We start from the raw sequence: 25,586 nt of genomic DNA on the forward strand, positions 1-25,586 counted from the left end.
CTTTCCTTTCCACCCAGCCATTTACAGACCTTACAAACTTAACAAAAAAATAAAAATTAAATTGCTGTATAGTTATAATATTGTAGAATATAATATAATGTTGAAGCTGAAAAATATAGCTAACCCCAGGAGTTTATATTTTGTATGACACTCTTTTCACAAAGTTCAAAGACAAAATTAAACTATATATATATATATACACTCAGAAAATATGTTAATTTTATCTTAACACAAAATGTATATTTTAAATATATATTATAAAACTAAATACATATGGTAAATACATATGTGATAAAACTAAATATATTTGATATATATGATAAAACTAAAAAGAAAAGAGGAAATAATGAATCACCCATAATCAATTCATGATTGTGTTTACTACCTTAAGGGGGAGGCCAAGGGTTGGAATAGGAGGGGGGCATATAGGTCATTGTAACTTATTGGTAATGTTCTTGGTTTAGGGGTGAGGGCAAAGGAGTTCATTACAAATATAGGGTGTCCCCCAAAATGTACACACACACTTTGAATAATTATAGAGGCCATGCTTATTAAAATACATTTCATTTTCAAAATTGAGCTATCAGTTGTTAAAGTGTGCATACATTTTGGGGGGACACTCTGTATGTATTAATATAAAGGAGGGCTATCCATGGATTAATGCTGAGAGAGTGTCATGAACCAAAGAATATAGAAAATGAACTCAGGTTACCTAAGATTCAAACAAATAGTGACAAAGAACAATGAAAGTAATGTGCGTACATTGTAAAAATTTGGATATACATATAATATATGTAATTATAAAAGAGAAAAAGGTTTCACTGGTTATTTCGTCAGGTATAAATATTATAATTAACATTGTATTGTTATAACTTTCCATTTCTTTCCTTATGAATCAAAACAATTTTTTAAATTATACTAAAAAAATCACTTAATGTCAAGTTGGTAAAGTCTATGCCCTGTGGGAGCTGTTTAGGTCAGGCTACCCACTCCCGGTTCCGACCAGCCTGGCCTCAGCCCCCATCAGCCATTAGCTATTGAAGCGCAGACGGCGGCGCACGCGGGGACCGGGTCGGAGCTGGGCTCCTCTACGAACCTGACAGCCCCGCCCACCGCGCTCAGCTTCCGGGAACACCCTGGGGGCGTGTCTAAGGCGCCAGGCGGCCCTCAGCGCGAGCCCAGGTAAAAGGGGCGGGACTCGGAGGAGCCTGGCGTCGCGGCGTGATGACGTCAACACTGCGCCTGGCGTGGCGTGCCCGGCGTGAGCAGCCGCCGTTCGCCGGGTTGCTCCCGGCTCTCGAGCTGAGGGAGAGGGTTGCGTGCTGTCGGCCGGCCGAGATGTCACAGGCCTTCGGCGCTGTGGACGAGGACGAGGAGCTGGCGGAGGACTGTCCTGAACTGGTCCCCATTGAGGCGAAGCAAAGCGAGCAGGAGGAAAAGTCTGGCCCCGACGCTAAGATCCCAGTCACAATTATCACCGGGTATTTAGGTAACTAACCATCCCGGTCAGAGAACCCGTGTATCTTGGGATTCGGGGGGGCTCACAGATTTTAGGCATTCCGGCCACCGGCCAGCAGCAAATGCCTCCGGAGGTACGGGCTGGGCCTCTGGCTCCCCGATTCACACTTACCGTGTGAGACTCAACATTAACCTCGCATTTTGAAACTAGCTCTGGTTTTGCGGTCTGAAGCCCGGACCCGCCCCCAAACCACGCCCGCGACCTTTAACAATTACCTTTCTGAAGCTTATCTACCTCATTTGAAAATGCAAACCATACCGGTCACCTGTCGAGTTTCTCCTCTGCAAAATGGGGTCAGAAATACGTATCTTGTAAGTCTATTGCCACTAAAGGATGCCCTGCCGGTAAAATGCTCCACACTAGGGGCGGGCCTAGTCAATTCCCCTTCCCCTCAGCCATTCCCCAGCGATTCCTGGACATACCACCTCTCTCAAACTTTTATTTTTCGTTTGTTTGAGATCTGTTTTCAAAGCACTGTAGGAGAAAGGGTAAGAATAAAAGCTCTGCCCTCCAAGACTTTTTTTTTGCTTTTTAATCGTTTATTTTTCAATTAACAGTTGACACACAATATTATGTTTCAGGTGTGCACCCCAGTGATTAGACATTAGAGACCTTCCTAAGTGATCCTCCGAGCTGACACCATACCCCGTTATCAGGATATGACTGACTGTAGCCCCTGTTACATCCCCATGACTGTTCTGTAACCGCCGATCTCTACTTCTAACTCCCTTCACCCTTTCCACCCATCCTGCCAGCACCCATCTCTATCTATGTGTCTGTTTTTGTTCTGTTCGTTAATTTTGTTGTTGTTTTTTAGATTCAATTGTTGATAGGTATAATGTATGTATTGCCATTTTATTGTTCATATTGTTTGTTTTTTTCCTTCTTCTTAAAAAAGACCCTTTAACATTTCATGTAACATTGGGTTGGCAGTGATGTGCTTCTTTGGCTTTGTCTTGACGGGGAAGCTCATTGTATGTCCTTTGATTCTGAATGATAGCTTTGCCCGGTAGAGTAATCTTTGTTAGAGGTTCATGCTTTTCGTCACTTTAAGTATTTCTTGTCGATCCCTTCTGGCCTGCAGAGTTTCTGATGAGAAATCAGCAGTCGTGTGGGGCCTCCTTTGTAGGTAACCGCTTGTTTCTTGTTGCTTTTAAGAGTCTCTCTTTGGCTTTAACCTTTTGCATTTTAATTGTGATGTGTCTTGGTGTGGGCCTTGCGTCTTGTTTGGGACTCTGCGCTTCCTGAACTTGTGTGTCTGTTTCCTTCACCATGTTAGGGAAGTTTTAGGACTTGTCAGCTCCGTTTCAGGAGGCTCTGACTGCTGGTTGTTGTGTAGTGTAGTTGTAACTTCGATGTGGCTGTGGGAGGATGTGAGTGCCACATTTACTGACGCTGTTATCTTGACCAGAAGCAGATTGTATGTCTTTAAACTGAGGTCGTCCAAGAACGCACTGGGACACTTGCGTTCATAGGTTTGCAAACATGCTACAGTTCCCTGAAGGGCAGTTGATGCGCTTACACTAGAGGTACTTAATTGGAAAAGTTTGAAAAGTATTATTTGAAAGCCTTACAGTTAAATAGAAGGGCTAGAATAAATACATGACCCTATTAAAAGTGTGGGGAAATGTAAAAAAAGTGAAATGATTTGGGGAAATAATACCATTCCTAGATGCTACTAGAGACCTGCACAAACTTGGTGCACCTGAGGACCTTTTACATAAAAAATAAGAATTAAATCACTGGTGTTTCTTTTTTGTTTGTTTTGTAGACTATAAGCTTATTTCTGTTTTTACTCAGGACTAATTTTATAATGGAGTTTATTTTTGGTATTTTTCCACTGTTATTCAGAGATTGCTCTTCTGTGAAATGGAACAAATTCCTTGTCCAAAACAGTACAGTTTGACTTGCCCCTCTGGCCTTCTTCATTTTGCATACTGGTAGGTCAGCTGAGCATTGGAGATAATGGTCTGAAACTTAGGAATGAGGCTCATGCCAGCAACCTGTTGTTGAATCTAGGCTATAGTCTCACTGCTTATTCTTGATCATCATTTTCTATTTCTTGAAACATTGTTCCTTCCGCTTCCATCACATTTTTCTTCCAATATTTCCACCTACTTCTCTGGTTTCTCCTTTAAAAATTTCCCCTCCTCTGTCCATTCTTTGAGCTTCATACCCAGATAGTTTCTATTTTGATGTTCCACAGACATTTCAAACTCAGAATATCCAAGACTTCATGTTATCATCCACCTCAAATCCTTTTGCTCCTGTGATCCCAACCACCTAAAAGCTTCCTGACTAGTCTTGAGTCCTGATGCCCTTTTAATATATTCCATGTATTTTAGCCTTAGTGGTCTTTATTAACATCAATCTGACTGTGTCACACCCTTCTGTGGTTTCCATTTGGGTTAAAGTTCAAATTCCTTAACGTGAATTACAAGGTCCTGTATGGTCTGGCTCTTGACAAGCTCTCCAGCCTGCAAAACTGTGACCCAACATTGACCTACTTCTAAATGGTACCAGGAACTTCAACCCTTGTATATTCTTCTTTTTTTCTTTTTAATATATTTTTATTGATTTCAGAGAGGAAGGGAGAGGGGGAGAGAGAGAGAAACAGCAATGATGAGAGAGAATCATTGATCAGCTGCCTCCTGCCTGCTCCACACCAGGAATCGAGCCTGCAACCCAGGCATGTGCCCTGACCAGGAATCGAACGGTGACCTCCAGGTTCATAGGTCAATGCTCAACCACTGAGCCACACCAGTTAGGCCCTTGTATATTCTTCTTACTCTTATTCTTCTGGCTAGATGTCCTCTTAGGTGCTCCAGAACATCTTATACATCTATTAAATAGCATCCTGTGACATAATTGCCTCTTTATTGATCTGAATTGCCCTTCCTGTACTAGTTAATGCCTTTAAGCGGCATGAAGGTAGAGGCAGTTTATCTCTGTCTTGTGCTCTTTTCACCAAGGTCCAGCATAAAATCTGATCCATAGTAGCTTTTGAATGAACTACATGTTAAAGTCTTTTGCTTCATAATATAATTAATTATTAAGCCTTAGTAATTTTATAAGATCTCTTACAACCTCCCCTTCCTTTCCATTTTCACTGCCACTACCTAGTGCAGCACTCATGTCCAGGGCCTCTTTCTTACACTTGGACTGGTTTTAAGAATTTCCTCATGTCCCTGCCTCCTCAAGGTATGTCCCTTCCATTCTATACTTCACACTTCAGTGACATTGAGCTTCCTACATAGAGCACTCTAAACACAAGCCTTCCATCCTTCAACAGTTTTTAAAGGAATATGACCTAGAAATGTTGAAGATATTAATACCCTGATACTCAGTAAATTCCTAGAAATCTTGCAAATCCACTTCAGAAGATATGTACAAGTGCTTGTAATAACAAAACACTGGAAACAATTGAATGTCCACCAACAGAAAAATAGATAAATAAATGATATATTTATACAATTGAAATACAGTACTGTGCAGTTGGGACTTTTTTTTTTTCCTCTCTATGAACTTTGCTGTCTATGGCTCACGAGACAAATGTTTTTCTTCTACTTCAGCTGAACATATTAGGTTTAATATGCCACCTACTGGATAAAGTTAGTGTAGCTTTATGAGTTTATCTTTCTAAAGACTGAATATTCTGTCTTTTGTTATTTCCTACGTCCAGTCTTTATTTTGTGTGTGTGATGCATATATATAAAATCAATTTTATAGGTTGCTTTAAGCATACTAAAAGTAGACATATAGTCAGTTTGAATTGGTGTCTGGTTAATGATGGATGTTGAAATAAAAGGTCTTTATATGTAAGTTTTAGGGAATAAAATCATATATTCTTGGCTAAGAAACATTATCATCATGCAAAAGGATTTAAATATTATATAAACTACATGAATACTTTATTCTTTGGAAGCCATTAGTTCAATATTTTTTTATTTAATAGAAAATTTTAAAGCTCTTATATTAATTGTATTATAAATTATGTAGAAGGCATATTATTTTTGTCATAATGAGATTGAAGAAATCTGTGTGATCCAACTTACAGGAGTATTTATAAAATGTTATGTCAACAAAACATTTTAATACTTTTCAAAGGGTACTTTAATCTTCCTCTGGAATAAACTTGATTAAATAATATTTTTAAAACCATTGTGACTATCTTTTTGTATCTTTAAATTTTGTTATTTTATAAGATCTACAAAATGTATTTTATAGGTGCTGGGAAGACAACACTTCTGAACTATATTTTGACAGAGCAACACAGTAAAAGAGTTGCAGTTATTTTAAATGAATTTGGAGAAGGTAAGTCAAGTTCAACAAATGCTATGCTGCAAGAATTTATAAGATAGTTCATTCCACTTGTGACTTGATATTCCATATTTAAAAATGAAAATGCAACGCATTATAATGTGAATACATTGATTTGGATAGTTTTGGAAGAATGAGATTAATTTCTGTCAAGTTTTATTTTGGACAGATTTTGAATACTGAAATTAGATAGTTTCTATAAAATTTTATTTTGTATAACTTTCACATTCATATCAATGGAATTAAATTTTTACATGAAATAAATTACTCCAGAAGTAAAAATCTATGATATATGATATGAAAGAAAGTTGTTTCAGGAACTAGAAAGATACTTTTGTACTGATTATATTGTTTACTATCGACTTTTGAAAAATTTAAAAATGCTTCATTTATTGTAAGGTTTCCTAGCTGAATGTTTATCAGCAAAGCAATTAAAACTGAAGATTTTAAAAATACGTTGAACATATGGTCTTCATCTTCAGAAAACTTCAATTACCAGTGAAAATACATGCATTAAACATTCCATTTTTTGTCTTTAATGTTGAACTGTAGTTTTAAAAAAATCTATACAGCAGTATAAAACACAGTTCTTAAGTGTGAATTTTAATAAAGGCTCAGTTTAAGCCAAAAAATGTAACTTCTGTGGGATATTTCATAAGGTATACTATTTTTTCTGTTGTAAATTAGTAAAAGAGCTAGTTTTTATGAACAGGATGGGAGGCCTGTCAGTTAACTGTGGCTTCTGGTTCCAGTAAACTAAAGAGAAAAGTCCTGTCAGACAAAATTAAAATCCCAAGATTTTTAAATCACAATCATAAATTCTGGCTTCTTATTAACTGATCTTTTGGATATTGTTAACATTATTTCTTACTACTTTTCTTCATTCTTTCTGGGTCATTGTCACAATTTGTTCTTTACAGCATTCATAATACTTTCCTTCACATTTTATTGATGTTCTCTACACCCTGAATTCTGTGGCAACCCCTTTCAAAGCTCTTTGTCAGCTCCTAACTGAAATATAAACAAAAAATATATGAATGAAAAAAAATTTTTTTGGCTGTTTGTGTTACTGGACATTTAGAACTCTTTCCTGGCTTTGTTATATTTCTTTATTGGGGAAAAAATAAGACTTTTAAAAACAATTCTTACATGATTCTTATGTGTATAAAAATCTCAAATATATTTTTTCTCAAGTAAGCATCGCTAGGAAACTAAATTTAATATTTAAGTGAGCACATTGATTCCCTGGTTAAGCAAACTTCCTCAAATGAACCAAGGTTTTTACTCACATTGGGAATACTGAGTAGACTGTCTAATAGAAACAAAAACAATTTAGAGGAAGAATGAAAAGAAAAATATAGATAAGGACCTTAAGAGGTTGAAGGGCTTATGAAAACTAATATTTAAAACATTATTTAGAAAGTTGACCACAAACAAGAAAGAGTGCCATGGTATGATTCATTAATTTTGGACTTGTCTCCTTAGGGACTTAAATCCTTTGTAAGAAATGAAAGCTAAAATAAGCTGGAGTTAATATAGATTAAGATAAGGAGGCTGCATGAGTAGAATAGAATAAAAGTTATAAAATGCATTTTTTGCTTTGAATTCTCCGTTATTGAGTATCAATTGTATATATACTAGTGGCCAGGTGCAGAGATTTGTGCACATTTAAAGGAAATTAATTAGAAGAAATATGTTAATATCGCTATTCGCCCTTTCTCTATAATAGAAGTGTCAGAGATGAAAGAAAATTAGTAAAATGTATATGAAAATAATGCATAAATTGATTAATAAATAGCAACATGATATAACAACAAAGACATATAAAAACAACAAAAACATGATATAAAAACAACATTGATAAAAACAGTGACTGATAAATTGATTAAACTTATTCTAATATCTCCCTGTATACCACATTAAGAGTAAAAACACTTTCAGAGTACCTGACTAATTTCCCTTGTGATGAAGTATTTACAACTTTAACGTCACACGCTCTTCAAACTCAAGCGAAAGCAGCATATAACTGACCATGTCCCAAAATGGGTTCAGGTAGGAGTATTCCTATTCTGTCTGGATTGCTCCCAGCAAGAGCTTTATATGTATCGCACATGCACGAGTCAACTAGAGGCCCAGTGCACGAAAATTCGTGCACTCGGAGTCCCTCAGCCCAGCCTGTACCCTCTCGCAGTCCGGGAACCCTCAGGGAATGTCTGACTGATGGCTTAGGCCCGCTCCCCACGGGACATCCTTAGCACTGCCGTGGAGGCAGGAGAAGCTCCCGCCAACGCCACTGCGCTCGCCAGCTGTGAGCCTGGCTTCTGGCTGAGCAGAGCTCCCCCTGTGGGAGCACACTGACCACCAGGGGGGCAGACACTCAACGCAGGAGCTGCTCCCTGGTGGTCAGTGCACATCATAGCAACCGGTCATCTGCCATTCAGTCAATTTGCATATTAGCTTTTTATTATATAGGATTGCCAGTGCACATCATATGTACCAGCTAGTCAGTCGGACAGTCGGTCACTTAGCCTTTTATATATATAGGTGGGGTTTATTTGGTTGCTAGTGAGCATAATCTAAAGAGTACTTTTTATTATTTCAGGAAGTGCAGTGGAGAAATCTTTAGCTGTGAGCCAAGGTGGAGAGCTCTACGAAGAATGGCTGGAACTTAGAAATGGTTGCCTGTGCTGTTCAGTAAAGTGAGGAATGTGTTTACAGTGTGCTTGTTGGTTTACTGTAAATGTTAACTGATTATATTTCTAGCTTTGATTTCTTGTGTAATTTTACTGAATTTACACAGTCTGCTTCATTGTATTTTCAAATAGAAAATAGACTTAAAGTGTTTCTTGCTATCTTATTTCTTTTTCTACATGCTCTAATACTTTGGTCCTTTTATTGAGTTTTTTTTTTTGATGTCAGGGTTTATTTAATCTCTGTGGTGTATGAAAGTCTCATTTTATCTTTGAAAACTGGCCTGAGTTTAATAAGTCATTGGTCTTTGTTCCAAGACTGCATCCTCTAAAAACAAAAATGAATGACTATTAAAAAAAAGAGAAAATCCTCACATTATTTTCCACCAGTTATAGTTCTTTCCAAGGACTATCTATTTTATTCACTAATATACCACAGATCTTAGAAAAGGACACATAGCAGTCACTCAAGTATTTGTTGAGTGAATTAGGAAAATTAACAACTGCACTGTGAGTTTTGTATATTCTAGTGAATTAAATTTCTTCTACATCATTTACTATCTTAGGTGTTTGACTTTGAGTCAAATGTACTAACAAGGCTAAAGTCATAATAGGTTTTCTTAAACAACCAAAATGCATCTATTAATTATTTTCTTGTACTTTTTATGTTATAAGGAAAAAAACCTGGTACTCTAATTTAAAACAGAGATAAATGGTATTTACTAGTAGTATCCTTCTAGCTGTTATATTAAACTACTGTAATTCACAAATTTATTACTATTTTGGATGTTGACTTTTTTCAAAAGATATAAAAATAATAGATTCTGACTTATTTTATAGTCAGGTATAGCAAACATTTCCTCTGCTTTTAATTTTAGTAAAATTAAGTATTAACTTATCATGTATTTGATTTCTTTTTATTTATCAGTGTATATGCATCTATTTTTTCCCTTCACTGGTAAATATTGGATGGACATTTTGTTAGAAATTTGGGAGTGAGTTAAATTTTCACATGCCTAAAGATATTTTTGTCTCAGATTGCTGAATATATTTTTTAATTTTTGTAATGATTGCTTTAAAATATTTAGGCCAATACCTAATAGTATATTTTGGTATTCTCCAGGGACAATGGTCTTAGAGCTATTGAGAATTTGATGCAGAAGAAGGGGAAATTTGATTACATACTGTTAGAGACCACGGGATTAGCAGATCCTGGTAAGAAACAGTATTATTAGTAACCATAATATAGTTCTTAAATATTTTAAAATAAATATACTAGAGAAATCTCTAAAATGAGTTTTAAAGCTTTATTCTAGATTTAAAAACATTTTTTTGGTTAAGAGGAAAAATATGTGTTGTCATGTTCTTTAGAAGATGAATCACAATCAAAGTACTTAGTACTTTTAATCTGAAAATAGAATTTGAAGTTTTATTGATTGTTTCAGGGTTTTTAGTAGAAACAAAAATTGTTAAAAATATGGAAATTTAGGAAAAATAGAATCATTTTACTTTTAAGTTTATATTTGATTAGTTATACCCTCGCAAGATCTTACCAGTATTTCTGATTATTTCCAATCCAGTTTTCTTAGAGGGTCATTTGTAGCTACTCAAGAGCTTTTGGATTCTAATTTTCATAATACTTATTCCTATAAATTATTGTTAGCATTTTGTTTTTCTGCTACTAAACATAAAATAATTTTGGGGGTAAATCCATAATAATAAAAGGGTAATATGCTAATTAGACCAGACATCATTCCGGACATCCTTCCAGATGAAGCCAGGGCCAGAGGGAAGCTTGGGTTCCGGGTGCTGGTGGGCAGCCGGAGGGAAGCCAGTCTGGGTCCTGGGTGCCAGAGGGAAGCCAGTGCTGGCAGCGGGGGAAGGAAGGCCTATTCTTACACGAATTTCGTGCATCGGGCCTCTAATACTATTAATAAGGTATAGAGTTAAACCAAGCCTTTCTCCTGGTATAGATTGGTTATTCATGAAATTTTTACCTTTGAATGGAATTATATATAAACTTCCCTATTGAAAGCTGCTACACAAAGTCTACCTGTTTCTGTCAGTGGGTTTATTTCCTTCTTACCCAAATAACTTTTTAAAAATATATATGTTTTATTTTTTTAGAGAGAGAGAGAAACATCAGTGTGAGAGAGAAACATTGATTTGTTGCCTCCCATACGCACCCGACCTAGGATCGAACCAGCAACCTAGGTATGTGCCCTGCCCAGGAATCTAACTGGCATTCTTTCAGTGTATAAGATGATGCTCCAACCAACTGAGCCACACCGGCCAGGGTTCCCAAATAACTTTTAGGTAACATTTTTATTCCTACTTTGCAGAACCTTTTCCAAGTCCAACTCATACCATTTTGTTTTGAAAGTCCGATCTATACCATTATTTCTTTTTTATCTGGATCTATGGCATTGGACCATAAAACTATATTAAAGTAAGGTTTGGGGATAATTTATTAAAAGGGTCATAATTATTTAAAAGAAATATTGTAGTATACTGAAGGTTCAAACGTAATAAATGGTATTATACTTAGAAGTATTATATAATAACATTGCCCTCATGTTTTCAAACTAGTATTGAATGGGCTGTTTTGGTCCTTATGGAAGGCCTGGGTTTTTTATACATTTCATACATTTCCAATAGGTTTGACCAATGATACAACTTGAATTATTACATTAGTGTTAAATATTAAATTTACTTAAATCTAGAAAGATAGGAAAATATATGCCTCTTTTTAAAATAGCAAATATCAGTATCTTTCATTGTAACACTAGAAAAACTTGTAACTTTTTTTTTTTTTGAAAACGAGGTCTATGTGACATTCTTTTATTTTTAAAAACATGTTTTTAAAAAATATTTTTATTGATTTCAGAGAGGAAGAGGAAGGGAGTGAGAGACAGAAACATCAATAATGAGAGAGAATCATTGATTGGCTGCCTCCTGCATGCTCCCTACTGGGGATTGAACCCGCAACATGGGCATGTGCCCTTGACTGGAATTGAACCCAGGACCTTCAGTCCATAGGCTGATGCTCTATCCACTGAGCCAAACCAGCTAGGGCCTGTTGTAACTTTCCTTTGAGAGTAGATGAGTTTGATAAAACATCGTTCAGCTTTTCAGAGGAAGAAAGAAAAGTTAAAAATCTCAGATAAAACTTTTGTACAAATTATAGATATAAATGGGTTAATGTTTCTTCTAACTTTTTTTTAGAATAATGATTTTTATTGTTTGGGTAAAAATTAAACATTCATTATTTTAAAAATTAAAGAATACCTAAGAAAATATGAAGTTTAAAATAAAATCATCCTGTGTTTCAATACATTGAAATTCAAGTAGGTAAATTTCATTCCTAGGATTTCTCGGTGCCAAGCTACTCACTATGGTTGAATGATAGTATTGGCCTCAGTTAGGAGTTTGTGAAAGGAGCAGATTCTTTTTTTTATTTAATACTAGGAGCCCAGTGCATGAATTCGTACACCTTGAAAGGAACTGTGGGCCGCAAGGCTGCAGTGGGCATGAGGGCAGGTCTCGGCCCATCCTCCGCGCCCCTGCCCAGCCCCTCCTGCCGCAGCCCCTGGTCCCCTGTCTGCTGGCAGCCCCGCTCCCACCGTTGCCCCTCCCATGCGCTGACGGTGCCAGCTCCGCTCGCACCTGCTGACAGCACTGAGCGATTGGGGTTGGCGCCAGCAGCGGGTGTGAGCGGGGCCGTCACCAGCAGCTGGTGCGAGAAGCGGCTGCTGGCCCCAATCACCCCTCAGGAGCAGGGGGAGGTGGAGAAGCCTTGAGGGATGATCAGGGCCGGCAGCCACTGCTCCCGCCCGCTGACAGCACCGAACGATCAGGGCCAGTGCGGTGCGCTGGCAACGAGTGCGAGCAATGGCTCCAGCGCTGGCAATGGGTGCAAGCGGGGCAGGCACTGGCCGCAGGTGTGAGCGCCGGGCAGGACTGCAGCACGTGGGAGCAAAGAATTTTCAGTAACCACCAGAGGCTCTCCCTGATGACAGTGACCGGCGCCCCATTTTGGTCTGGCGCCCCGGTTCACCTGCTCCACCATCTCACTAAGGCCAATGCCCGCCATGTTCCATGCTCTGCCGCCTGCTGCCGATGCCTGCCATGTTCTACACATGCCCCCTGGTGGTCAGCGCACGTCATAGTGACCGGTTGTTCCGCCATTTGGTCTATTTGCATATTAGAGTTTTCTATATATAGATATTTTTATTGATTTGATAGAGGAAGGAAGAGGGAGAGACAGAAACATCAATGATGAGAGAGAATCATTGATTGGCTGCCTCCTGCACACCTCCTACTGGGGATCAAGCCTGCAACCAGGGCATGTGCTCTGGACTAGAATCAAACCTGGGACCCTTCAGTCCGCAGGCTGATGCTCTACCCACTGAGCCAAACCAGTTAGGGCCAAAAAGAGCAGATTCTTGAACCCCATCACAGATCTACTGATTCAGAATCTCTAAGGACGGGGCCTAGCAACCTCCAGGTGATTCTTATCTATATTTATAAAAGCCAAGCGACCAGAAAAACTGGAATGACCGGAATGCACTGCGGCAGCCAACTGGCCCGATCAGGACCCTGATTGAACCCCCAAACCTTCCGCGGCCCCTACCCCCAGCTGGACATGCCCCTGATTGCCCCCCCACCCAGATCAGGGTGGGGCTTGCCGGCCAACCTCCTGGTCCCTCCCCCAGCTAGCAGGCCCTGATTGCCCAATTGGGGCCAGGGAACCAGGGGTGGGTGGCAGCAGATGTGAGTGGTGAGGGACGGAGGAGGGGGGAAGTGGGGAATTGCACGGTGGCAGCGCGTGGGCGGCGAAGGACGGAAGGGGCGGGGAGGTGGGAAATCTGATCGGCCCTGATCGCCAGCCAGGCCTAAGGACCCCACCCATGCACAATTTCGTGCACTGTGCCTCTAGTAAATTCATAAGTCTAGGAAGCCCTGTTCTATGCACTTCTGAAAACTGTATAAATATGCAGAAATATTTTATAAAATGGGATCTCATTCCTTGTGCTATTCTGAAATAACTAGAGGCCCAGTGCACGAATTCGTGCATGGATGGGGTCCAGCTGGCCCCACCCCTGATTGGGGTGAGTGGGGCCATTTGGGGGAGGGGCCATTTGGGGGGAGGGTCTGCGGGTAGTTCGAGGGATGGCCCCGCCCCCTGGACAAACTCCCGGTCGAGGGGGCAATTTGCATATTAGCCTTTTATTATGTAGGATTATTTAGTTTTACTTGAATTTAAAAGAAGTGAAGGAATTGCTGAATATCAGGTAAATGCTTCTTGATTGCAAAAGATGTGAATTAAGTAAAAAGGAAAAGATTTTAAAGAATACAAACAAATTGGACAAGTTGTTTTTTAAACTACACATTTCAATTTTGAGAGCATTATCTATTGGCTCTCTGGAATAAAAGATGAGGGAATTATACCCTTCAACTTTTTCCCACCTCCTGGTTTAGGTTTATTGTATTCTGTGCTATGTTGTCAAGGTTTCTAATATTTACATTCTGTTCTACTTTATTTAGTTTTCTGTTTAAGCAGTTTTAGTTCTCATTACCAGTATTGTGGCTTCTCATTCCTTAGTTGATCATTCTCTTGATTGACTGAATTTCATGGTCAGGTTATGTTTTCAAGCTATAGGTGTTGTATAACCTGAGTTTTTGCATACTTAATTGCTTGAGAATACTTGTGTTTTGTTTTTCTACTTGAAGGATTACTTGGCTAGGTTCAAGATTTTCAGATCACAATTTTTTTTCCTCAGAACTTAGCAAATGTAGCTCCAAAATCTCAGTATTTTTTTGATTGGTTGAATCTCCTTGTACAGAATTTTCTTTTTATTTCATGAGGAAGGATTTGTCAATGCTCTATTTTTTGAGTTTCAATGCTTGTTGTTTCCTTCAATGTTTGAGAATGTCTGCCTGTTGTTTTATTCTCAAAAGACTACTTGGCTAAAGGCAATATTTTTAGGGAAAATTTTCATTAGAACTTTCTGGTCATTATTTTATTATATTGGGGCAATGAATGTTGCTGTAGAAAAGTCTGAGTTTTTTTTTCTGCCTCATTGAAAGTGACTTGCTTTTTCATCCAAAATGCCTGAAAAATGTAATTTTTAAAAAAACATATATTTTATTGATTTCTTACAGAGAGGAAGGGAGAGGGATAGAGAGTTAGAAACATCGATGAGAGAGAAACATCGATCAGCTGCCTCCTGCACACTCCCTACTGGGTATGTGCCTGCAACCAAGGTACATGCTCTTGACTGGAATCGAACCTGGGACCCTTGAGTCCGCAGGCCGACGCTCTATCCATTGAGCCAAACCGGTTAGGGCAAAATGTAATTTTTGAAGTTCAGTAATATACTCTACCCATTTTACTTACATTTGTTTTGTTTTTTCCTGAGCTCCAGTTTGAAAACTGGGTATTGTTTGGAGTAGGGGGAAAGGGGAGACTGAGAGTGCTAGATGGACAATGTGACTTTTAGGCTCAGCTCTCTGGAAATCCAAGTGCTTTTAAAAAAAGTTTTTATTCCTTGAATTGCTCAATTCCAATATATTAGTGAATAATATACCACAATTTGTTTATCCACTCAATTTTTTATTAAATTTATTTGGGTGATGCTGGTTAATAAAATTTTACAGGTTTTAGATGGACAGTTCTATAACACTTCATCTGTACACAGTATTCCCAAGTCAAGTCTCTGTCCATCACCATTTATCCAAGTGCACCCCCCTCCTGGGTTTGCTCTAATTACTCATGAGTATATATCGCATACCTTGTGTGGGGACATCCTTGAGCTTAAGACCTTTCACTTCATTTTACTCTGAGCCCTAGAAAGTGACTCCCTCCCCCACAAATGTGCAGATGACAGGAAACTTTTACCTTTGAAATTTTTGTTGTTGACTTTTTCCATATTGCTTATTCCTCCTTCAGTTTTTCTTGTCATTTTGAAAGCTATTTCTGTTAAGTGTTAGGACTTTGTAAACTAGTTCCCTATAACCTCTTACTGGGTGTGAGAGTAGAATTAAGAACTATCATAAGTCACATAGAACTTTCTGTTTCTTACATTAACCACCACTCTTCAAAACTTATGGCAGGAGGTTGTGTATTTGGTTGCTGCTGCCAAAATCTGGCTTTTAAATTTTTATCTTATTTTTCATTTTGTTAGGTTTTGAAAAGGGAGATTCTATAATCTAAATCAGGATTTCTTAACCTTTGCACAAATGACATTTTGGGCTAGATGATTCTTTGTTGTAGGAGACTGTCTTGTGCTTTGTAGGATGTTTAACGGCATTCCTGGTTTCTACCCACTACATGCCAGTAGCAGTACCCTAGATAAGACAACTAAAAATATCTCCAGTCATTGCCAAATGTTCCCTGGGGGAGAAAAAGCACCCTGGTTTGAGAACCACTGACTAACTTCATTCTCTCATCTTTTCTTCTCCTAAACTCCTGCATCTAAATTTGAAATAGTTCTTTCTTGTGTAGCCTGGTAAGTATTATACCACAGATACCCATCCGATTTTGATTAAAAGCTCTAATACATTCTTGTAGTTCAACTTAACACTAGGGAGATCCTAACTATCGAGGACTTATAAGCTCTCTGAATAGAAATTAGTGAATTTTTTCAAAATGAAGATGATTTATGTATAATGTTAGGAATTATACTAAGTTGAAAAAATTAATACTTTTTTATGATTTATTGTTTGGAGTAGTGATACTCACAATAGACTTACTTTTTTCCCCCTCATTAATTAAAATCATGTTGTTAGCCAAGTAAGTGAAGAAAATTTGTATTGGCAATTCAGTTGTTTCCCATTTAGGAGACTGACATTCTCCAGTTCTAAGCTAAATAATTGTCATGGTAAAGTAATTTCCTTGAAAGGGACAGACATTGATTCAGCCCCTGTTACTCACAAATCCTATTTCAGTCAAATTGGAAAACTATTAAGTTTTTGGGAAAAAAATCAATAGGTATCAGGAAACCATTAGATCTTGGGGCCCTTGCTATATCTTGCATGAGTAATCATTGTAAACAGCTGACAGGTATTTCATTGTTGACACAGAGTGATGCTTGGGGGACCACATCTCGTCAGGGTAGGTGGACAGTTTTAGACATTGGAACAAGTTCGGTTATCCTTGTTTTCCCCCAGTACTCATTCTTTTAGACAGCCCTGTCACTAACTGGACCTGTGATGCTTTGAAAGATCAAATACTTTCTTTGCTGTCAGTTTTCTTTTTCTTGTGTTGTGGCAAACTAATCAGGGTGTGTGGATTGGTACTGAACCAGTTTCTGTTAAAAACAAGTTTTAATTTCTTATTTAGAAATTATTTTTCTCAAACCCAGATTTTATATCAGTATTAAATAAATAGTGTAAGGATTTCTTGTTGTTCTTTTTCTTCTATAGAACTTACAAATATTTTTTTTGACAAGTGATTTAGGAATTATCTATGTTTTCTTTTGCTTTCCTTTAGAGATATAATTTAGTATTTTTGAACTGTATGATTATTATTTTCAGGAGAGACAAAATAAAAATACGTTCTTTGTGCACACAGCCATATTGCTCAAATTATTTGATAATATCTGTTGGTAAATTATTATATCATTGGTAGAAGCTTGGTGTTGGGTTTATTATTTGATAAAAGTTGGTCTATTGTTTTTTAAGATACTAGTAAAGGGAGAGGGGAAGAAATGGATATAGATAGTAAAAGGTTCTATCACTGTAATTCCCATAAGATTGGAAACCCATATTTAATTTATGTACGTGTTTGCCCGCTTATTTTGTTGGGGCAAATTAAAACATTACAGATAGAACTGTGTTTCTCAGTGTGGAGAAATATTTTTATTTGATGACTATTTATATTTTCAGGTGCTGTAGCTTCTATGTTTTGGATTGATGATGAATTAGGGGTTGATATTTATCTTGATGGTAAGTTTAAATAAGAATTTTGTTTTCAAGTAAAATATTGTATGGTTAAGATGTTTTTTGTTCTTTATGTTGTGATTTTAATTCCTTACATTCTTACTCTTTTTAAACTTGTTTAGTTTGATGATGAAGAAAGTCTTTGTTCATACAAATTCTAATGCCCCAGACAATGGTAGAATTAGATGTCAGATATTTTGTTTATTTTTTATTTTTATTTTATTTTTTTGGATGTCAGATCTTAATCTCAACTCCCAATTTAGTGCTTCGACTAAGAGTTTCCTTTCAAAATACTAGGTTGATTTCCTATATCCTCTGTTGTTTGATTTATGTCTTATTATGTGTTGTCTGCCTCTCCTCTGTTGTGCCCTACCCTTTTCCCCACATCTCTTCACCTTTTTTTAAACCAGGTCTTTCATAGACTAAGCGGTGAAATCATTTAAGAATCATTGAAGCTGGACCCTGTTATTTGGCTCTAATATTTGTGGCATACAGCTGGTTGAATTATTTAGGCATCAACAAATTCATTCTACTGTTATCCTATGAAAAAGTTATCTAGCATATAAATTCAGAGATAGTCAAACTAACTGATCATTTGGAGATTTAGGCTCATATTATGTATAACATTTGTGTGAGTTAGATTTAGTGAGAGATTATAGGGGTAAGATATCCTAAGACATCTCAGGTTTATTAAACAATAATTTAAATGTTAAGATTCTCAAATTTGATTATGTGAAAATAAACTAGAAATAAACTGTCTTGTGTAATTTGTCACATTTTACTTTATATGATGAAATTAAAATTTGTCTCATAATATTTTGGATTATTATTAAAAGCTTGTTTATTTAATTTAAAAAATTTATTTATTTTATATTCTAATACCTTAAAATAGTGCTAGAGACTCAGTACACATTTGAAAATGCATGCACTTATTAATGGAATTGAATTAAATTGCAGCCTTGGAAGAGAAAAATATACTTTATTGAGTCACATTTATATGCTGAAATAGATTAGTTTTAATTTTTATTCTCAAGTATAAAGGTGACTAAATGATTTATTTCTTTGTAGGTATCATAACTGTTGTGGACTCAAAATATGGATTAAAAGTAAGTTGAAAGGTTGCTAGGAGTTGCTGATTATTTGTTAAGAGCTGGGTATGTGGGCATTGATTATATTATTTTCTCTGCATTTGTGTCTGTTTGAAAATTTCCTTGACAAAATCTTTTTTATTTTTAAGTATCCCAAATAATAGATAAAATTTGTGTGTTTTTAAATTATTATTTTGTGCTTTTGAATTAAATATTTTCTATTACTTTGGCTTGATGTGATAAAAGTTGGAGGTATAATATTTTGTAATAAGGATATTACAGGATAAAGTTTGGGTGTGTATAACTCCTCAGTAGGGTTCAGCCCCCATGTTGATAAGTTTTTCTGATTGATAGAGGAAACTGAGCTTGATAAAGCATATGAGAGCTTATTTTTCTTGTTAAACTGCAATGCTGTAGGTAATTCAGCTTTAAAGACCAATACTGCTTCACCCTATTTTCAAGAAACCAGGGTTTATACATAGTTTTAGTGAAGAGCAGGGTCCTCAGATGCATGTTAATGGGCTTCAATTTATAAAACGCACTTAGCAAGATTTAAAAAGTACTCTTTGTAATACTTTAAGCAATTAAAAAAAGGCAAAATTTTTTTCATGTAGTCTATCAAAATGTAAAAAAAAAAAAAAGAGATTTTAAAAAGTATGTTGTTACATAAAGTAAAATCATGTTTCTCAACCTTCCAAGTGAAAGAAGAGAATAAAGTTATTTATTCTCCATCTCACAGTTCCAATCTGGGGATATGGATAGTGCCCAGTATAATAATTTTTTAAAAGTTTAAATTTAACGTTTAACAATTTCTGTCTGTTTTCTGTCTGTTTTCTGTATTCTGTCCTACAATATATCTAAACATGTTAATTTGAAAAAACTTGTTTTTCTTCCAAACCTTTATTAAAATGATGCTCTAGAAATCTATGGCAGTCTTATCAAATGGTTATCAATACCCTTTCTCTGGCTCTTCAATTCCGTCAGGGGTAGAGCACCCTAATTTGAGAAGTTTGGGAGATAATTCCTTTTTAGATTTTTAAGTCCAAATTTATTAATAATAGTCCTAAGAATCAAAGTAAGATCCCAGATATTACAGTTTTACTCAGAAAAATTCCGACTGTTCTGAAATCTAACATTTCTAGCAAAACGTTGATGAAGAAAAAAAAAAGCCAACCTTCAAATTCTTCATTCTGAATGATTACTTCTGGCATGTTTAAATTCATTTTCTATATAAATTTTTAGCCAAATTTGGGATTTTATGGGATAGATAGCAGTTAAGATTTAATTGTTTTATTGATAGACTTAAAGTGCCATACCTAAAGTCAAACTCTTTATGTATTTATGATTATAAGAATAATTTTATGTGTATATTTGGATATGGAGAGGAGTTAAGTAGAATCTATTATCGGTGTGATGGAGGCCAGAAAATCAAAGCAGCATTCTGAATAATGCAAACACAGTAAACGTTTAACCCCCTGCCACCTTGATAAAACCTCTTAAATTATTAAATCAATATACCTACATAAAACTGACATACTGTCAGGATAATGGAAACTTTAGATTTTCTAAGTCAGATGCCAGATAAATAACTTTTCCTTTATATAAAGAATTTGCCAACTTGTCCAATTCCTCGGGTTGCAAAGCTTGACCTCAGTAGCTGCTTGTGATTCAGAGAATTCTGAAGCAGTACAAGTAATGACACTTGGATAATGGGCAGCAATTTAAGGGTGTCATGCTTCACAGAGCCAGCCCATCACAAGTAAAGTTGAAAAATGGTACCCTGTGGCCAGCCAGCCAAATTGAAACTGAAGTGGTAATTGATATCATGGGCTATCACCCTAATGGGATTGTCACCCATTGATCTGAAATATTCATTTTTTAATCATGGGCAAAGAATTGGACAACTTCAATGACAGCTCTCTATTCTTAGGACTTGACACCGAGGCTACTGACATTGTTCTTTTCAGTTCTACAAATGTGACAGCATTTAATGCAATAAAATCAATGAATGAAGTTACAGAGAAAAGGTCAAGGAAGAGGTTTCTTCTTGGTTCTTTTGTCATATTGCACAAGCTGTTGAAACAATTCAGTCAGAAAACAGTTTGGCTTGAAAAAGACCAGCAAAATAAGTAGACTGACATTATGCAATATCGTTTTTTAAAAGCTAAAATAGTGTTAGATTTATAACCGATCCATTGGAAAGAAATGCCTGCTGCTTTTTTTTTTTTTTTTTTAATGTCATCTGACATCTTTGACACTAGATTTATTTCCACTTTGGTCAACAACAGTGTTTTCTTTCCTTTTTTTTAAATTTAAAAAATGCAGCTTGTTTCTGCAGAAAAGGACACCCTTACTGAAGTTGTGCCTACAATGGTGTTATTTAAAAGGGTTCCTTTCTTATGGTATATTAAGTTATAGGGTTGAACCTTAATCTTTTGGATATGTTGGATTAATTAGCACCAAAATTATTTTTTGTTTTTTTTGAAATATAAGCAAAAGCCACAGTCTTTAAGCAGAGATGAGGATTCCTTTGGGGAGGTATATATGTGTGTATATATGTGTGTGTGTGTGTGTGTGTGTGTGTGTGTGTGTGTGTGTATTTTTTTTTGCTAAAAAGTTTTTCTTCCTTGCCTGTACAGTAGAATAGAATGTCAAAATGTCCATTTTTTAAACCTTATAAATGGAAGTCATCTGACTTAATGGTGTATAAGCAGATATTAGAGACTGTCCTTTTGAATAGCAGACATTGGTTTTAGTCATTTTGTAGAGTTGTCTTGGGGAGGTGGGAGGTTGCATAAGGGAAATGTTAGGCTGATATACAGAGAAAATAAATGTTAGTATGCATTTATTATTTTTTTAGGTTTGTATAGCCTTCATATGTGCATAGAACAGGGTATTTATCTCTTCGGCTATAATATGATTATCACATGTCATATTCTTAACAGAGTTGTATGTGTTGGCAGATTTTTATTTTGGAGAGATGTGGTTTTTTTTAATGTTTTTATTGATTTCAAAGAGAGGGAGGGAGAGAAGTAGAAATATTGATTGGCTGCCTCCTGCATGCCCCCTCACTGGGGAATAAGCCCGCAACCCTGGGCATGTGCCCTGACCAGGAATCCAATGGGTGACCTCTTGGTGCATAGGACAACCCACAGTACACGGAGCCCACTGGCTGGGCTATTTTGGAGAGTTGTAGCATTTTTATATGTGGTACTTCTGGGCTGCCTAGAGGTAGTAAAATATAGCTTTGAGTGAAGATTTCTAATTTTCTTGAGAAGTAAATGCATTAAAAACAAGAGTTACTTTGTGAAACTACTATTAATTCTGTTTAGGTCTGAAAGTCAAAACTGGTTTCTAATTTCCTTGACAAATCTTTTTTATACTGCACCAGCTCACAGCCAATAGCCCCAAATTTATATGTAAACAAAGCCTCCAAAAGGTCAACAATATGATGTTTTGAAAAATAATTTAAAAGAACTTAAGTATTACAGGATCATTCAGGAACAGATGACTTGCTAAAAATACATCTTTACTGAATAGATTTACTACTGAATAGAAAGGGATTTGTTGCTTCATGTTATATAAAATTTTTCAAATAACATTCATGTACCTGTCAACAAATAGAGGGTGTTAATTAGAATTCATTTAACAGATACTTGTTAAGCCTGGATGTGAGGTTCTCTTTCCAGGATGGTAACAGCCTTATTCTCTAGAGGACACAATGATAGGATTTGTTAGAGCCTCAGGGCAAGAATAATAGTAAAAAATAGTAAACGTGGTCTTTTGGCAAGGAACAATTTTTGCTACAATATTCTTCAAGTTCTATGACTTCCATGATTTGAATGGGCCTGCAGTTAAATTTATAGCATTGTACCTAAAGTAAAAATCAGTACATCATTACTGTAGTTTTAGTTTAGTCTTATTTCCTCCAAAATAGAATTTGGCAAACTTTTAGAAGAAAAACACTTTTCTCTATAGACTTAACCAATACTGTTAAATAAAATTATTAATAGTTTGCTCTTAGGTTTCAAACTATTCAAATATCTTAATGATCTGCCTCTCCATGAATTGTGAAACTGGTTTGATGAAATAATTTTTTTAGAAAATATGCTGCCAGAGCAAAGATGGTGAAGTAATTTTTAATGTAATTTTTAGGTCATCTTTATATATATATTCTTATGTGATTATTAACATACTAGAGGCCTGATGCACAAAATTTGTGCAAGGGGCTCGGCCCTCGTAGCTGCAGCAGCTTGCCTTGGCCCTCACATCCCAGGCTTCATCCTGAAGGTTGTCAGGAACATCATTCGGCTGTCCAGTCTAATTAGCATATTACGCTTTTATTATAGATAGATGTGTAACACTGTATGCAAGACTGATTTAATAAGACAAAAAGCTTTCACAAAGATTTTAAAATGTTCATTTTACTTCTATTATAAATTTTAGTAATTTTTACTTCATTTCCAATTTTAGTAAAATAGACCTATAATAATGTGTTCTGTGATGGTTATGGCATTAGATTTAGTTTCTTCTTTTATAAAATGAGGAGAATAGCCTTTTCCCATAATTGTTATGAAGATTAAATGAGATAATATGTGTAAAAGGATTTAATAATTGTGAAGTTTGATTCAAATATGAAGAATATTAATCTAATTGCCTCTAATTTCAGTAGGCAGCTTTTGAGAATTAAGATAATGAAGGTGAAACATTTTTTCAGAGGAACCTTATGGCAGTGATAACATTAGGGATATAAATAGGATTATGGAAAAATGATAACTGCCTCCAGAGAGGTGAGCACTACCTTGTGGACCTCTAAGTCAATGTCAAAATATTATTTTGGAGCTAGCGTGACTCTGGAAAACTCAGCAAAATAAACAGTTGCATGGAGAGGCCAGATCACTCAAGTGTTTCTAAATGATAAACTGTTTTTATGCTAGAATTAGGGCTGGGCCCTTCTCTCAGCACATTTGTTTCTAGGGTATATGAAGGGCCCAGTACTGAGTTAGTATAATGTACCATTCTGGGGTGGGGGGTGGGGCTATTTTGTTATTAGTATTCTGTCAACTGGGTTCTTTAATTTGAATTTATGTATATCTGTTTTACAGAGAACACATATATTCATAATGATGAAGATACTTGCTAAAGATCCTGATAAATCTTCTGAAGTGTAGTTTTTTAAGGGAAGTATATTAGGCCTTAACAAATTCTATTATTATGTCCTCTAGAGTGGACAGGAATGGAGGGAAAGTATATTAGATGTGTTTAAAGTATAATTTCAATGATTATCTTTTAAAATAAGTAGTAATGAATATTTAGAACAAGAACAACTTTATAAAAAGGAAAATGCCTAAAACCTGAACTATAATGTTCTATGTTTTTATGACTTTATTTAAATATGGAGTGTTTTCCTTTTAAGAAGAGATGTCAGGGGATACAATTTAATCTCCCCTCCCCCCTCCAAAAAAAAAAAACACCCTACTGGTTCACAGTAGGAACAAAAATTACCAATGGAGAAGAACTAATTTGTATATTCAGTAATAGAGCTTGTTAAAGTCTTTGTCAGAGGTGAAAAAGGAGAGTAAAATCCTTTGTGTTAACATTAGGTTTTGTTACACTACAGTAACTTTTTTCAAACTTTGTTTTTGTTCAGCATTTAACAGAAGAAAAACCTGATGGCCTTATCAATGAAGCTTCTAGGTATTCATATTTAAAGTATATATGGATTACTGGCTAATTGGAAAGAGAAAATTATGAATGTGAAAACCAAAAACAAATATAAAAACATAAGTCAAGGAATTTATTATCTTTTTTTTCCCTGTGGTTGAGTTATTGTTATTTATAATAATAAATATGTCCTCTAATATATGTCTGATAACTAAACCTTTGTTTAAAACTTTTTTATTATAGCATAAAGTTAGTGCTGGGCATACGAGTTCTTAATGAGGAGTTTGGGAGCCGTTAACATTTAAAAAATATTTTCTTTTAAAAATATTTTCTTATTCTTATACCATTTCTTTGGGATTGAAAGTGATTATAAAAAAGTTGGCTCACTTCAGAACAACAGAGGAACCAGTATGGATGTGGTTTAATTTGGCATTTAGAACATTTTTTGTTTAAATACCTTTATGCTTCTAATTGGTTTGTCTTTAGACTTAAAATATTTAAATTAGTTTGCCTACTCTAAGCATATTCTCACTAATAGGAAAAAGGTTTTTGGATAAGTGACAGTCACTAATTATGCTGCTGGGTTTAAGAATGGGCTCCCTTGAGGTTTGCTATGGATGATCCAGACATAAATAATGAAGACTGCAAGCAAGCGATTGATTCCCTATCATTTTGGAGTGTGGTACTCTGTTGTTTTGTAATCCTGCCTAAGCATTCATTTGGTATATACTTATAATTCAAATTAGACTGAACTTAAATGTTTTTGTAACTTTTTCCTTTATTAAATTATTTTTATTATAGAAAATGTAAATAAACCAACTAGAAAATAGCAAATATTATAAAAGCCAAAATAAAATTAAACATAAAAGACCTCCAATTTAAAGATTGCACCTGCTTATATTTTGAAATGTGCACATTCATGTAAAATTTACTTAAACAAAAAAAAGGGATTGTGATATGCTATTGAAACCTGCTCTTTTCATGAATTAAAATTAATTTATTTTTGAGAATTTGATTGTGTTATTTATTAGCTATACTTCCAGGTAGCACAAAACTAGGATAGGAACAGATAGTCTCATGATTAAAATTTCCTGAGGAGTTGAGGAAAATTTAAAGATTCCTCCGCTTTACTATTCCTGTTAGTAGAATATATAACTTCTGTTACAGTAAGGTATTTTCTTACTTGGCTTTCTGTTAACTGGATTCTTTAACTTGAACTTATGTATATCTGTTTTACAAAAAAATATATGTTCATAGTGATGAAATAGATATTTGTTAGAGATCCTGATAAACCTTCTGAAGTGTAGTTTTTTAAAATACTGTTTAATGTTTAAAAAAACTTAATTCACTGTATTTCTTTGA

The 25,586-nt window shown here is 35.8% G+C and overlaps 1 protein-coding gene across 5 annotated transcripts in view; it reads left to right on the top strand.

Moving 5' to 3' along the window:
* Positions 1–1,233: 1,233 nt before the first annotated feature.
* Positions 1,234–25,586, top strand: part of LOC102421113 (COBW domain-containing protein 2) — a 45,219-nt gene continuing 20,866 nt past the window's right edge. The window contains exons 1-7 of one of the 5 annotated variants that reach the window (XM_006101052.3): positions 1,234–1,489; positions 5,747–5,833; positions 8,442–8,538; positions 9,653–9,744; positions 17,419–17,478; positions 18,541–18,578; positions 24,211–24,257. In XM_006101052.3, the coding sequence (XP_006101114.2) occupies positions 1,339–1,489; positions 5,747–5,833; positions 8,442–8,538; positions 9,653–9,744; positions 17,419–17,478; positions 18,541–18,578; positions 24,211–24,257 (572 nt within the window). In that variant the 5' untranslated portion in view covers positions 1,234–1,338. Of the gene's footprint in view, positions 1,490–5,724; positions 5,834–8,441; positions 8,539–9,652; positions 9,745–17,418; positions 17,479–18,540; positions 18,579–24,210; positions 24,258–25,586 lie in introns of all 5 variants that reach the window. The other 4 variants (XM_023764569.1, XM_023764570.1, XM_023764571.1 and 1 more) reach the window with 4 other exon arrangements.

The sequence above is a fragment of the Myotis lucifugus genome, unplaced genomic scaffold (assembly GCF_000147115.1).
Source record: "Myotis lucifugus unplaced genomic scaffold, Myoluc2.0 scaffold_337, whole genome shotgun sequence".
Classification (NCBI taxonomy): Eukaryota; Metazoa; Chordata; class Mammalia; order Chiroptera; family Vespertilionidae; genus Myotis; species Myotis lucifugus.